The sequence below is a fragment of the Rhinoraja longicauda genome, chromosome 29 (genome assembly GCF_053455715.1).
Source record: "Rhinoraja longicauda isolate Sanriku21f chromosome 29, sRhiLon1.1, whole genome shotgun sequence".
In the NCBI taxonomy this organism is placed as follows: domain Eukaryota; kingdom Metazoa; phylum Chordata; class Chondrichthyes; order Rajiformes; family Arhynchobatidae; genus Rhinoraja; species Rhinoraja longicauda.
This window is the reverse complement of record NC_135981.1, coordinates 7,006,799-7,022,741: the sequence shown is the minus strand read 5'-3', so window position 1 is coordinate 7,022,741 and position 15,943 is coordinate 7,006,799. Positions and strand designations below refer to the sequence as shown.

Here is a 15,943-nt window from a genome sequence, read left to right as displayed (position 1 = left end):
GGAAGGGGCTGCAGATGTTGGTTTAAACCGAAGATAGCAGTAATCAGCAGTAGCAGCAGCAGCAATCAGCAGTAGCAGCAGCAGCAGCAGCAGCAGCAAGCAGCAGCAAGCTGTGTTGCTTGGGAAGTAGTGTGTGGGGATTGTGTGGGGATAGTAAGGAGTAAGACCTGTGTGATCTCCCGGACTAGTTTCGATCACCTAGCTTGGGGTCGGAGAGGAATTTCCCGGATTTTTTCCCAAATTGGCCTGGGTTTTTAATCCGGTTTTTCGCCTCTCCCAGGAGATCACTCAGTTCTTTTGGGTGGGCGGTTGGAGCGGTTGGAGTAGCGGCCGGGCGGTAGGTTTAGTAACCGAGCGCGGGGCTTTGTTTGGAGAGTATGAGTGCCAGGGCAGTTTTTTGTTCTGGGTGTCGGATGTGGGGAATCTGGGAGTCTGATAGTCTTCCAGACATCCACATCTGCGCCAGGTGTGACGAGATGGGGCTCCTAAGGGACCGTATTAGGAACCTGGAGCGGCAGATTGATGACCTCCGTCTGATCAGGGAGAGTGAGGAGGTTATAGATAGGAGTTACAGAGAGGTGGTCACTCCTAGACCACGGGAGGTAGACAAGTGGGTCACTGTTAGGGGGGGCAAGGAACAGAGGCAGGGACTAGGGAGTACCCCGGTAGCTGTACCCCTTGGAAATAAGTACTCCTGTTTAAGTACTGTTGGGGGGGACAGCCTACCTGGGGGCAACGACGGTGCCCGGGCCTCTGGCAAGGAGTCCGGCCCTGTTGCTCAGAAGGGTAGGGAAAGGAAGAGGAGAGCAGTAGTAATAGGGGACTCTATAGTGAGGGGGTCAGATAGGCGTTTCTGTGGACGCAGTCGGGAGACCCGGATGGTGGTTTGCCTCCCTGGTGCCGGTGTCCGGGATGTGTCTGAGCGTGTCCAGGATATCCTGAAAGGGGAGGGAGAGGAGCCAGAGGTCGTGGTACATATAGGTACCAACAATATAGGTAGGATAAGGGAAGAGGTCCTGAAAGGAGAATTCAGGGGGCTAGGAAGAGAGTTAAAAAAAAGGACTTCCAAAGTAATAATCTCAGGCTTACTGCCTGTGCCACGCGATAGTGAGAATAGGAATGGAGTGAGGTGGAGGATAAATACGTGGCTGAGGAACTGGTGCAGGGAGCAGGGTTTCAAGTTTCTGGATCATTGGGACCTCTTCTGGGGGAAGTATGACCTGTACAAAAAGGACGGGTTGCATCTGAACCCGAGGGGAACCAATATCCTGGCGGGGAGATTTGCTAAAATAACTGCGGAGACTTTAAACTAGTACGGTTGGGGGGAGGGACTCAAACACAGATAGCTAATAGGCAGTGTGTGAGGCAGGAGACAGAAAAGGGAAACACTCAGACCCAATATGTAGGAGAGAAAGAAGGGAAAAGAAATAAACTGAGAATAAGAAATGATGGGTCCCTTAAATGTGTATATTTTAATGCTAGGAGCATTGTAAGAAAGGTGGATGAGCTTAGAGCCTGGATTGACATCTGGAAGTATGATGTTGTGGCGATCAGTGAAACATGGTTGCAGGAGGGTTGCGATTGGCAATTAAATATTCCAGGATTTCATTGTTTCAGATGTGATAGAATCGGAGGGGCAAGAGGTGGGGGTGTTGCATTGCTTGTCAGGGAGGATATCACAGCAGTGCTTTGGCAGGACAGACTAGAAGGCTCGATTAAGGAGGCTGTTTGGGTGGAACTCAGAAATGAGAAAGGTTTAGCAACACTTATAGGGGTGTATTATAGACCGCCAAATAGGGAACGAGAATTGGAAGAGCAAATATGTAAGGAGATAGCAGATATTAGTAGTAAGCACAGAGTGGTGATTGTGGGTGATTTCAATTTTCCGTATATAGACTGGGAATCACATTCTGTAAAGGGCTGGATGGTTTGGAGTTTGTAAAATGTGTGCAGGATAGTTTTTTGCAGCAATACGTAGAGGTGCCTACCAGAGAAGGGGCAGTGTTGGACCTCCTGTTAGGAAATGAGATGGGTCAGGTGACGGAGGTATGTGCTGAGGAGCACTTTGGGTCTAGTGATCATAATGCCATTAGTTTCAATATCATTATGGAGAAGGTCAAATCTGGACCAAGGGTTGAGATTTTGGATTGGAGAAAGGCTAATTTTGAGGAGATGAGAAAGGATTTAAAAGGAGTGAAATGGAAATTGTTGTTTTATGAAAAGGATATAATAGAGAAATGGAGGATATTTAAAGGTGAAATTTTGAGAGTACAGAGTCTTTATGTCCCTGTTCGGTGGAAAGGAAAGAATAAAAATTTGAAAGAGCCGTGGTTTACCAGGGAAATTGGACACTTGGTTCGGAAAAAGAGGGAGATATACAATAAATATAAGCGGCAGGGAGTAAATGAGGTTCTTGAGGAATATAAAGAATGTAAAAGGAATCTTAAAAAGGAAATTAGAAAAGCGAAAAAAAGATATGAGGCTGCTTTGGCAAGTAATGTAAAAGTAAACCCCAAGGGGTTCTACAGATATGTCAATAGCAAAAGGATAGTGAGGGATAAAATTGGTCCATTAGAGAGTCAGAGTGGACAGCTATGTGCTGAGCCGGAAGAAATGGGGGAGATATTAAACAATTTCTTTTCTTCGGTATTTACCGAGGAGAAGGATATTGAATTATGTGAGGTAAGCGAAACAAGTAGAGTAGTGATGGAAATTAGGAGGATTAAAGAAGAGGAGGTACGGACACTTTTGAAAAATATAAAAGTGGATAAGTCTCCAGGTCCTGATAGGATATTCCCTAGGACATTGAGGGAAGTTAGTGCAGAAATAGCAGGGGCTATGACGGAAATATTTCAAACGTCATTAGAAACGGGGATGGTGCCGGAAGATTGGCGCATTGCGCATGTTGTGCCTTTGTTTAAAAAAGGTTCTAAAAGTAAACCTAGCAATTATAGACCTATTAGTTTGACGTCTGTGGTGGGAAAATTAATGGAAAAGATACTTAGGGACAATATATATAATTATTTGGATAATCAAGGCCTGATTAGAAACAGTCAACATGGATTTGTGCCTGGAAGGTCATGTTTGACTAATCTTCTTGAATTTTTTGAAGAGGTTACCAGGGAAATTGATAAGGGCAAGGCTGTGGATGTTGTCTATATGGACTTCAGTAAGGCATTTGACAAGGTTCCACATGGAAGGTTGATTAAGAAGGTTAAATCTTTGGGTATTAATAATGAGGTTGCAAGATGGATTCAACAATGGCTGAATGGGAGATACCAGAGGGTAACGGTTGACAATTGTATGTCAGGTTGGAGGCCAGTGTCTAGTGGAGTGCCCCAAGGATCTGTGTTGGGTCCACTGTTGTTTGTCATTTACATTAATGATCTGGATGATGGTGTGGCAAATTGGATTAGTAAATATGCAGATGATACTAAGATAGGTGGAGTAGTTGATAGTGAGGTAGATTTTCAAAGTCTACAGAGAGACTTGGGCCTTTTGGAAGGGTGGGCTGAAAGATGGCAGATGGAGTTTAATGCTGATAAGTGTGAGGTGCTGCATTTTGGTAGGACAAATCAAAATAGGACGTACAGGGTAAATGGTAGGGAATTGAGGAATGCAGTGGAACAGAGGGATCTGGGAATAACTGTGCATTGTTCCCTGAAGGTGGAATCTCATGTGGATAGGGTGGTGAAGATGGCGTTTGGTATGCTTGCCTTTATAAATCAGAGCATCGAGTATAGAAGTTGGGATGTAATGTTAAAATTGTACAGGGCATTGGTGAGGCCGAATCTGGAGTATGGTGTGCAGTTCTGGTCGCCAAATTATAGGAAGGATGTCGACAAAATGGAGAGGGTACAGAGGAGATTTACTAGAATGTTGCCTGGGTTTCAGCATTTAGGCTACAGAGAGAGGTTGAACAGGTTGGGTCTTTATTCTTTGGAGCGTAGAAGGTTGAGGGGGGACTTGATAGAGGTTTTTAAAATTTTGAGAGGGACGGACAGAGTTGACGTGGGTAGGCTTTTCCCTTTGAGAGTGGGGAAGATTCCAACAAGGGGACATAGCTTCAGAATTGAGGGACAAAGATTTAGGGGTAACATGAGGGGGAACTTCTTTACTCAGAGGGTTGTGGCTGTATGGAATGGGCTTCCGGCGGAAGTGGTGGAGGCTGGCTCGATTTTATTATTTAAGAGTAAATTGGATAGGTATATGGATAAGAGGGCATTAGAGGGTTATGGTCTGAGTGCAGGTAGATGAGACTAGGTCAGGGCGAATGGTCGGCGTGGACTGGTAGGGCCGGACAGGCCTGTTTCCATGCTGTAGTTGTTATATGTTATATGTTATATGTTATAGACACAACATGCTGGAGTAACTCAGCGGGACAGGCAGCATCTCTGGAGAGAAGGAATGGGTGAGGTTTCGGGTTGAGATCTTTCTTCAAATCGTTAGCAACCAGCTGGCCTTAGATATTTTAGATTTAGAGATACAGCGCGGAAACAGGCCCTTCGGCCCACCGAGTCCGCGCCGCCCAGCGATCCCCGCACATTAACACTATCCAACACACACTAGGGACAATTTTTACATTTACCCAGTCAATTAACCTACATACCTGTACGTCTTTGGAGTGTGGGAGAAAACCGAAGATCTTGGAGAAAACCCACGCAGGTCACGGGGAGAACGTACAAACTCCGTACAGACGGCGCCCGTAGTCAGGATCAAACCTGAGTCTCCGGCGCTGCATTCACTGTAAGGCAGCAACTCTACCGCTGCGCCACCGTGCCGCCCACTTGGCAGACAGAATGCACCATTTGTTCATATCATAGGTTCTCGGAGCAGTATTCGGCTATTTAGCCCATCAAGTCTGCTCCGCCATTGAATCATGGCTGATCTATCTTTCCCTCTCAATCCCATTCTCCTGCCTTCTCCCCATAACCCCCGTTACCCTTTCTAATGAAGAATCTGTCAATCTCCGCTTTAAAAATATCCACTGGCTTAGCCTCCACAGCCTTCTGTGACAATGAATTCCACAGATTCACCACCCTCTGACTAAAGGAATTCCTGCTCATCTCCTTCCCAAAGGAACATCCTTTAATTCTAAGGCTTCCGTGACTGGGAACATCCTCTCCGCATCCACTCTATCCAGGCCTTTCATTATTCAGTAAGTTTCTATGAGGTCGCCCCTCATCCTTCTAAACTCCAGCGGGTGGAAGATACATCCTTTTATTCTGACACCATGGCCTCTGGTCCTCAACTTTCCCACTAGTGGATCCATCCAGTTGCTTAGCCTACACTTGGTCTTGCTGATGTAACGGAGGCAACATAGGGAGCACTGAATGCAGGAGATGAGGTTGGAAGAGGTGCACATGAACCTCTGCTTCACATGGAGGTCCAGCAAGCCTGATCATCCACCATCTTACTGAAGGGTAGATTAGCAACCAACTCTGCTGGGCCTACTTCCCACACTCTTGCCATTGCACATCCTCATCACACCAAAACGAAGTATTGTGACTGATATTGCCAACCCTGGTGCTTTAACCTTCCCAACCCCGTGGTTAGAACCCAAGTGTCAAACATAGAAACATAGAAACATAGAAACATAGAAAATAGGTGCAGGAGGAGGCCATTTGGCCCTTCGAGCCAGCGCCGCCATTCATTGTGATCATGGCTGATCATCTACAATCAGTAACCTGTGCCTGCCTTCTCCCCATATCCCTTGATTCCACTAGCCCCCAGAGCGCGATCTAACTCTCTTTTAAATCTATCCAGTGAATTGGCCTCCACTGCCCTCTGTGGCAGAGAATTCCACAAATTCACAACTCTCTGGGTGAAAAAGTTTCTTCTCACCTCAGTTTTAAATGGCCTCCCCTTTATTCTTAGACTGTGTCCCCTGGTTCTGGACTTCCCCAACATTGGGAAAATTTTTCCTGCATCTAGCTTGTCTAGTCCTTTTATAATTTGATACGTCTCTATAAGATCCCCTCTCATTCTTCTAAACTCCAGTGAATACAAGCCCAGTCTTTCCAATCTTTCCTCATATGACAGTCCCTCCATCCCAGGGATTAACCTCGTGAATTCTACGCTGCACTGCCTCAATAGTAAGTACGTCCTTCCTCAAATTAGGAGACCAAAACTGCACACAATACTCCAGATGTGGAGTGAACACATTACTTCATGATCATGTGATATGAGTAGAATTAGGCCATTCGGCCCATCAAGTCAACTCCGCCATTCAATCATGACTGATCTATCTCTCCCTCCTAACCCCATTCTCCTGCCTTCTCCCCATAACCCCTGACACCCGCACTAATCAATAATCTATCTATCTATCTCTGCCCTCCTCTCTCTACTTCCCCCCTCCTCCCCATCCCTCTCTCCCCCTCCTCCCCATCCCTCTCTCCCCCTCCCCCTCTCATTTTCCTCTCATTCCCCCCTCCCTCCTTCTACCTCTCTCCCCCCATTCTCTCCCTCCCCCTTCCCCCCCTTCCCCCTTTTCTCTCTCTCCCCTTCTCTCTCTCTCTCCCTTCCCTCTCTCCCATGGAATCAAGAGGAAGCAGATATGATAGTGACAGTCAAGAGGCGTTCAAAGAGACATATGGACAGGGCGGAAGATGGGGGAAGGGGATAGTTCTTGCGCAAGGAGATGGGGTTAGTTTAGTTTGGCATCATGGTCAGCACAGACATCATGGGCTGAAGGGCCTGTTCATTTTAGTTTAACCTAGGGATACAGTGTGGAAACAGGCCATTCAGCCCACCGAGTCCGCGCCGACCTGCGATCACTATCTTACACACTAGGGTCAATGTTACCCAAGCCAATTGAGTTTGAGTTTAGTTTATTGTCACGCGTGCCGAGGTACAGTGAAAAGCTTTCGATGCGTGCTAACCAGTCAGCAGTAAGACGATAGTTATTGAGGGCGTGCAGCGTAGGTTTACTAGGTTAATTCCCGGAATGGCGGGACTGTCATATGTTGAAAGACTGGAGCGACTAGGCCTGTATACACTGGAATTTAGAAGGACGAGAGGGGATCTTATCGAACGTATAAGATTGTTAAGTGGTTGGACATGTTAGAGGCAGGAAACATGTTCCCAATGTTGGGGGAGTCCAGAACAAGGGGCCACAGTTTAAGAATAAGGGGTAGGCCATTTAGAACAGAGATGAGGAAAAACTTTTTCAGTCAGAGAGTTGTGAATCTGTGGAATTCTCTGCCTCAGAAGGCAGTGGAGGCCAATTCTCTGAATACATTCAAGAGAGAGCTAGATAGAGCTCTTAAGGATAGCTGAGTCAGGGGGTATGGGGAGAAGGCAGGAACGGGTTACTGATTGAGAATGATCAGCCATGATCACATTGAATGGCGGTGCTGGCTCGGAGGGCCGAATGGCCTCCTCCTGCTCCTATTGTCTATTGTCTATTGTCTATTGATACGTGATTACAATTGGGCCGTTTGTAGTGCGGGAGGAAACCAGAGCACCCGGAGAAAATCAAATACGGTTACAGGGAGAATGATCTCAGAATTACGGGGCGTGCCATTCAGCACTAGGGTTGCCAACTGTCCCGTATTAGCCGGGACATCCCGTATTTTGGGCTAAATTAGTTTGTCCCGTACGGGACCGCCCTTGTCCCGTGTTAGTAGGGTTGCCAACTTCCTCACTCCCAAACAAGGGACAAAGGGTGACGTCGCCGCCCCGCGCCCCACGTGACCTCACCCAGCCAGCGGCCACGTGCTCCCGCTCCACCAATGGCAGCCGCCATTGGTGGAGCGGGAGCACGTGGCCGCTGGCTGGGTGAGGTCACGTGGGGCGCATGGGCGGTGACGTCACCCTTGTCCAGCATTTGGGAGTGAGGAAGTTGGCAACCCTGTTCAGCGCAGAGTTGGAAAGAAGCTCGTCACTCAGTGGATACTGAACCTTTGGAAGTCTTTGTATGGGTTGCCCAGTCTCTTAGTATATTCAAGATAGAGGATCTATGGTTTTCAAGATATTAAGGGGAAAAGATGGATATGGGGTTAGTGCAGGGAAGCAGATCAACCTTGCTATTACTGAACGGTGGAACAGCACAAGACATTTCCTCTTTGAGCTTTTATACGCCTGTGACCCAGTTTACAGAAGCACTTATGATACTTAAACAGGAACTTCAATGGTGAATGAGTTCACCCAGATTTAGACCAGTAAACTATTTACAAACCCACAACACCAAACCTTGAAGAAGACTTCGAGAATGTACCCGACCACAGTGTTGTGAGGCTCCGATTTAAATCATAATGTCAAAGAGCCACGCACCATGGGAAACAGGCCCTTCGGCCCAACTCAATCGTGCTATCCTCCCCCCCCCCCCCCCTTGCCTGCACCCCGACCATTTCCTGTCCATGTGCCTGTTCGAGAGTGTTTTAAATGTCATCGTTGTACCAGCCTCGACCACTTCCTGTGGCAACTCATTCCGTGTGCACCATCCTTTGTCCAAAAACGTTGCCCCATCAGATTATTTTTTAAGTCTTGCTCCCACTTCCCCTCACCTTAAACCTAAATCCTCTCATTTTTAGACTCCCGTACCCCAGGGAAAAGACCGTGGCTGATCACCTTATCTACGCCCCGCATAGACCTCTCCAAGGTCATACCTCAGCATCCTACGCTTCACTGAAAGAAGACCCGGCCTATTCATTTATTCACAAAATGCTGGAGTAACTCAGCAGGTCGGGCAGCATCTCGGGAGAGAAGGAATGGTTGACGTTTCGGGTCGAGACCCTTCTTCAGACTGAAAAAGGGTCGAGACCCTTCTTCGACCCGAAACGTCACCCATTCCTTCTCTCCTGAGATGCTGCCTGACCTGCTGAGTTACTCCAGCATTTTGTGAATAAATTGATTTGTACTAGCATCTGCAGTTATTTTCTTATACTACCCGGCCTATTCATCCTCAACTCCCAACACGTGGCGCAGCGGTGGAGCCGCTGCCTTATGGCTCTAACAGCGCCAGAGAACCAGGATCGGTCCCGACCACGGGTGCCATCTGTACGGAGTTTGTACGTCCTCCCCGTGACCTGCGTGGGTTTTCTCCGAGATTTTCGGTTTCCTCCCACACTCCAAAGGCGTGCAGGTTTGTAGGTTGATTGGCTTGGTATAAAATGTAAATTGTCCCTAATGTGTGTGGGACAGTGTTAATGTGCGGGGATGGCTGGTCGGCGCGGATTCGGTGGGTGGAAGGGCCTGTTTCCGCACTGTAACCCAGACCCAGCAACGTCATTGTAAAGCTCCTCTGCATCTTCTCTAGTTGGATGGTATCCTTCCCTCAGCAGTTAATGTGGCAACGTTCAGAAGCAGCTCCACATAAAGTGCCAGAGATCAGCACATGGCACAGACCTACAACCAACTCCACAGGGCAGTTCTCCCTAGTTTAGTTTAGTTTAGTTTAGTTTAGTTTAGTTTAGTTTAGTTTAGTTTAGTTTAGAGATACAGCATGGAAACAGGCCCTTCGTCCCACCGACCTGCGATCACCCTGTACACTAGCATTTTCCTACACACACTAGGGACAATTTACAATTTTAGAGATGCCAATTAACCTACAAACTTGTAGGAAGGAACTGCAGATGCTGTTTTAAACCGAAGTCTGGTCTCGACCCGAAATGCCACCCATTCCCTCCCTCCAGAAATGCTGCCTGTCCCGCTGGGTTACTCCGGCACTTTGTGCCTAACCTACAAACCTGTTCGACTTTGGAGTGTGGAAGGAAACCGGGTCTCCAGGGGAAAACCCACGCAGGTCACGGGGAGAACGTACAAACCCCGTACAGAACCCTTCCTAGTCTGACAAAGATTCCTCTTTTAGCTGCAGAAGAAACAGCTTCAAAATGATAAACGCTGCCTGAGCATAATCGGAGTTGGAGAGAATAACGAGAGCTTGAGTCTTACCTTGACGGCAAACACACATTCTAATCCTTACCTGACATTTGTCATTCTCGACGGCACACTTACAGGCCCAGATGTTGCAGCGGAAGTGGTTACAATGCCTTCAGTACAGAGCAGAGCACAGAGTCACAGGAGGTCGCGATGTTTAACGGATTATGGTCGGACGATTTGTACCAATGGCGAGAAATTATGAGTCACACAATGTAGAAAAAGCTGATTTAAGCTGGTGCCTCTTCTTTGAATAATGACCTACTTAGTCCCCTGCTCTTCTTTAACTTATTGCCCTTTAAATGTTTTTAACGTACTGTGGCATCAGGAATGACACCAGGTTCACCAGGTACCACACTGACATTCACAGTAGGACAAAAAAACCTGCAGATGCTGGTTTAAATCAAAGGTAGACACAAAATGCTGGAGTAACTCAGCGGGTCAGGCAGCATCTCGGGAGAGAAGGAATGGGTGACGTTTCGGGTCGAGACCCTTCGGGGGTCACCCATTCCTTCTCTCCCGAGATGCTGCCTGACCCGTTGAGTTACTCCAGACCTGTGCGTCGTTGGAGTGTGGGAGGAAACCGAAGACCTCGGAGAAAACCCACGCAGGTCACGGGGAGAGACGTACAAACTCCGTACAGACAAGCACCCGTGGTCAGGATCAAACCCGGGTCTCTGGCGCCGTGAGGCAGCAACTCTACCGCTGCACCACCGTGTTGACAGTACAGGTTTCATCCTGGCAGCTCAGCTTTGGTCTTGAAGAGATGACACTGGTGGTCCCTGGATGATCCTTGCGGCCAATCTTTGCCTCTGTATGTGAGCGTAGACCCTCGTTGTCCATGGATTGGAAGAGGTTCTGGCATCTCAGGCTCGCCCCGGCTACTCAATCCTAGCCCCATGCAGAGGCACCGACTGTCCACAGCTTCTATCCCAGCTGTCCAGTCTTGACCACACCATCCTCACCTCCATTCCAAAGGTAGGTCCTTTTATTCTGAAGCTGCTTCCTCTGGTTCTGGACTTACCCATGGCTGGAACCATCCATTCCCCCATCGAGTCTATCTATCTAGGCCTGCTGTGAGTTGGACTGTGGCAAAACCTGTCCGATGGGGTCTTTGTGCAGACGTTTTCCACTCCCCACCCCAGCAACCCACCAGGCAGTAATCATTTCAATCACACAGCTTTGACAAAATAGGGCTGCACGGTGGCGCAGCGTTAGAGTTGCTGCCTTACAGCGCTTACAGCACCACAGACCCGGGTTCGATCCTGACTACGGGCACTCTCTGTATGGAGTTTGTACGTTGTCCCCGTGACCTGCGTGGGTTTTCTCTGAGATCTTCGGTTTCCTCCCACACTCCAAAGACCTACAGGTTTGTAGGTTAATTGGCTTGGTATAAATGTAAATTGTCCCTAAGATGTGTAGGATAGTGTTAATGTGCGGGGGTCCCTGGTCGGTGCGGACTCGGTGGGCCGAAGGGCCTGTTTCCGCGCTGTATCTCTAAGCTGAACTGAAGAAAAGCCTGAAGTCTTGGCCTCCATCGCCGTCTGTGGCAAATAATTCCACAAGTTCCCTCCAAACTCCAGAAATATCAGTAGATAAACTAAAAAATCACCTTTCAAAGAGACCTGTTCCCGATTGGCCAGTGTTATGCATTAGCCTTGCAGAGTTTTCAGCATTGCACTGATTATAGACAATAGACAATAGGTGCAGGAGTAGGCCATTCAGCCCTTCGAGCCAGCACCGCCATTCAATGCGATCATGGCTGATCACTCTCAATCAGTACCCCGTTCCTGCCTTCTCCCCATACCCCCTCACTCCGCTATCCTTAAGAGCTCTATCCAACTCTCTCTTGAAAGCATCCAACGAACTGGCCTCCACTGCCTTCTGAGGCAGAGAATTCCACACCTTCACCACTCTCTGACTGAAAAAGTTCTTCCTCATCTCCGTTCTAAATGGCCTACCCCTTATTCTTAAACTGATTTAAACTTATTCTTAAATTATAGAGGACCATTAAATCTGTACCCTGCTGCTACTCAAATTATGTCTTCCAAGGTGGGACTTCTTTTAAGCCATGTAAGATTTGAGAAGTTTTCCCTCATTCTGAAATCAACACAAAACCAAAGAGCTGCAGTTTGGACATTTTAAACGGGAGACTGGGGCTGATAGCGGAGAAAGGCTGCAGTCAGTTTACCAAAGGATGTCACAATCTGTGGGTCCTAAAATGGCTGCAGGACCTCGTGACCAGCCACAAAAGGTAAAAAACCTTACATCCCAGTCTCTAGGTTTCTGTAAAGCCACGGCCAGAACAAAGGATGGATATTGGCCATGCAGAAACCTACGAAACCAGGTCGGAGTCCAGACACTGGGGCGCTGACATCAGCATACTCACAATGCCCCAAGCCGACCTAAACAGTTCATCTCAGTGAGGGGGCACAATAGCCCATAGAAAACTACCTGGTAGGTGATGGGAAACCAGTTAACACCCATCACCTCACAACGAAATCTCAATTAACACCGTCTGGCCATCCCCGGTATCCCCGAACATAAACGCAGATCAGAAGAAAACCTCATACATATCTTTTTGAACAAAGAGATTCCAAGATCTGGCGGGAGATAGGACGGGTCAGAAACAGTATAACTGGCCACTACTTTTGGGTGAAAAAGTTAAGTTAAGAAGAAATACTTCAAGAAGAAATACTGGAAGTCAAACGGATGCAGGAGGAAGAAAAGACAGGCAAGAAGAAGCCAAGTGCAAGAGAGGAGCCGGCACGCAACTCGAGAAGAAATACTGCAAGAAAACCTGCAAGGAACGCAAGAAACGGAAGGAAGAAACTCAGGGGACAAGCACGACCCTCACAGAAAGCAGCGGAGAAGCAGCACGAACAGCCAGTAACCCCAGTAATAGCCCCATGGTGAGCATGTACCCCGATCCTGCATATCCTGGACATAGTTTAGTGTAGAGGGGAGGGTGGTTTGAATAAACGTGGGTGTGTAAAGGAATATGTGTTGGTCAATTTTGCGATGTGTCGTACGTTCCCCATCTTACAGTCGTGTATATGTCTTGTAGAACTGTGCGTTTTAGAATTCATAGTCAAAAGTATTCATGTAATTTGGTATGTGTCTTATAGATATGTCTTATAGAACTGTATAAGTATTCATGGACAATAGTCCCAAGCGCTCAATAAAAGCCTTTTCCATTTAAACCCTGGTCTTCAAATCTGGTCTGGTTGAATTTTTCTGCACTATAAACGCTCCTGCATCTAAGTCCAGTGTCTAGAACCGTAGGGGGTGAGTGGGTCGAACCACTCACGGGGAACCAGTGTGCGCGGCCTGGTCAAGGGATCAGAGCAAGGCACGGGGACCTTAGGTCGGGCGAAAGCTCGGCGCAGAAACCCCTTACAGCCATCAGAGCTGCGATTGTTGCCTCAGATGAATACATCGCAGCTGGCCCAGGCAGGAAGGCAGCTGGAGAAAAGCGCAAGGTGAAAGTTGGTTCTTAAGATTTTCGTAAGCGACCTTCTGTCAATATATTTTTGCTGCACCTGGTGATGAGGATTGTGAACGTGAAGGATTTCTGTCCTGAACGTGAGGCCAGTGAGTGAAGTCAAAAGAAACTGCAGAAGCCGGAAATATAAAATTAAAACAAATGCCGGAATAACTCAGCAGGTGGAAAGACAGAAAGAGGTTCAGTTTCGTTTATTGTCACGAGGATAGGCACAAAATGCTGGAGTAACTCAGCGGGACAGACAGCATCTCTGGAGAGAGGGGTGGAACCGGTGGCGCGGCGGTAGAGTTGCTGCCTTACAGCGAATGCAGCGCCGGAGACTCAGTTTCGATCCTGACTACGGGTGCCGTACTGTACGGAGTTTGTACGTTTTCCCCGTGACCTGCGTGGGTTTTCTCCGAGATCTTTGGTTTCCTCCCACACTCCAAAGACGTGCAGGTTTGTGGGTTAATTGGCTGGGCAAATGTAAAAATTGTCCCTAGTGGGTGTAGGATAGTGTTAATGTGCGGGGATCGCTGGGCGGCGCGGACCCGGTGGGCCGAAGGGCCTGTTTCTGCGCTGTATCTCTAAATCTAAATCTAAATCTAAAAAATCTGCAGTTCGTTCCATCACTACACATATATGTCTCCAAGTGCGTACATATAGTGATACTTGCACTGAGCTGTACACAAAAATAAATGTCACTGTACCTCGGTACATGCAACAAATAAAGTCCCATTGGACCATTGAACCTGTTGCAAGGATAGGAATTAAAATGGAATATGTCGGAAACTTATTCAGCATCTTCAGAGTGAAGACAATTTGTCAATTAGTCATAAGAAGGGGCTTGGCCTGAAACATCACCCATTCCTTCTCTCTGGAGACCCTATCCATCCCGCTGAGTTACTCCAGCATTTCGTGTCTGTCTTCGGTGTAAACCAGCATCTGCAGTTCCTTCTTGCACAATTTATCAATGAACTCAGTTTCTCTGATCACAGATGCTGCCTGACCAGCTGGGCAAATCCAGCCTTTTCTGTTTGGTGTTTAGATATCCAGCATCTGCAGGTTTTTAAAAATATATTTTTATTTCATACTCCAAAGACGTAGAGGTATGTATGTTAATTGGCTGGGCAAATGTAAAAATTGTCCCTAGTGGGTGTAGGATAGTGTTAGTGTGTTGGGGATCGCTGGGCGGCGCGGACCCGGTGGGCCGAAGGGCCTGTTTGTGAGCTGTATCTCTAAATCTAAAAAATAGATCTAAAATTTACAGATGTAAAAATCACCTGGCGCTGGTGGTTATAAGCTGGCAGCCTTTGCTTCCAAACTATGTGACCATGGTACATCTTCCTTGTAAAGAACCACCAATAAAGATGGTGCTGAACCCATGGACAATCCTGCACACCTGGGGTGAACAACCTGCTTTAATCGCGGAAGTGGCGGCGCCTAACGGCTGCGGCTCGCTAGCAGTCTGTTCGTCTTTTTTCCTTTTTTTTTGTTGTGTGTCGGTGTTGGGATGGTTTTTGTATTTTATTTTTGGTTGTGTATGTGTGGGGGGTGGTGGTGTGGGTGGGGAAACTTTTCTCTTCCTCACGGCGCGGGGTGCGGCTCGGCTGCGGGGCCTAACATCGCCCGGTGCGGCTCGGCCGCGGGACTTTTCATCGCCCGGTGCGGCTCGGCCGCAGGACTTTACATCGCTGGTGCGGCTTGGCCGCTGGACTTTACATCGCCCGGTGCGGCTCGGCCGCGGGACTTTTCATCGCTGGTGCGGCTCGGCCACGGGACTTTACATAGCTGGTGCGGCTCGACCACGGGACTTAGCTGCGCAAGGCTTGGTCGCGGGGCCTTTCATCGCCCGGCTCGGCCGCGAGACGTTTCAGCCGCGGGGACTTCCATCCCCTTGCGGGGACTGCGGGTCGGTCGGGGACGAGCTGTCTGTCCGTGGGCGTGGGGAAGAGAGTGGAAGTTTTGTTGCCTCCATCACAGTGAGGGGGTGTTTGGAGTCACTGTGATGGACGTTTGTGTTGGGGTCATGTGTCTTGTGTTCTTTTTTTCTATGACTGCTATGTGAGTTTCGTTCGGTACCTTGGTACCGAATGACAAATAAAGCTCTGTTATACTGTTATACTGTTATAATCAGTGGCTGCAGAGGGGGAACAACTCGGAAATTGTTGCTAAAGGTAAGGAATCAAACTTTAATTGAGGCAGAAGGGTCCTGGACTGCGACTGATTGTCAGATGGTTTCCCACACGCTGAACCAAGCAGCTGTTGTTATGTTTCATTCACATTGAGCCTGGTCTCCACTGCCCCGTGTCCATTAACAGCTTATTGGATGCATTTAAAACTCGGGCTCAGCATTGCAATAGACAACAGACAATAGGTGCAGGAGTAGGCCATTCGGCCCTTCGAGCCAGCACCACCATTCAATGTGATCATGGCTGATCATTCTCAATCAGTACCCCGTTCCTGCCTTCTCCCCATACCCCCTGACTCCGCTATCCTTAAGAGCTCTATCTAGCCCTCTCTTGAATGCATTCAGAGAATTGGCCTCCACTGCAGAGAATTCCACAGATTTACAACTCT

General features: G+C 48.1%; 1 protein-coding gene across 2 annotated transcripts in view; it reads right to left on the bottom strand.

Moving 5' to 3' along the window:
• LOC144607729 (gasdermin-A2-like) overlaps window positions 1-15,943 on the bottom strand; it is an 80,890-nt gene that overhangs the window by 25,468 nt on the left and 39,479 nt on the right. The window contains exon 1 of one of the 2 annotated variants that reach the window (XM_078424765.1): window positions 9,926-9,980. The exons of the other annotated variant lie outside the window; for it this stretch is intronic. Coding sequence (XP_078280891.1) covers window positions 9,926-9,939 — 14 coding nt within the window. The 5' untranslated portion in view covers window positions 9,940-9,980. Of the gene's footprint in view, window positions 1-9,925; window positions 9,981-15,943 lie in introns of those variants that run through there. 2 annotated transcript variants of the gene reach the window in all.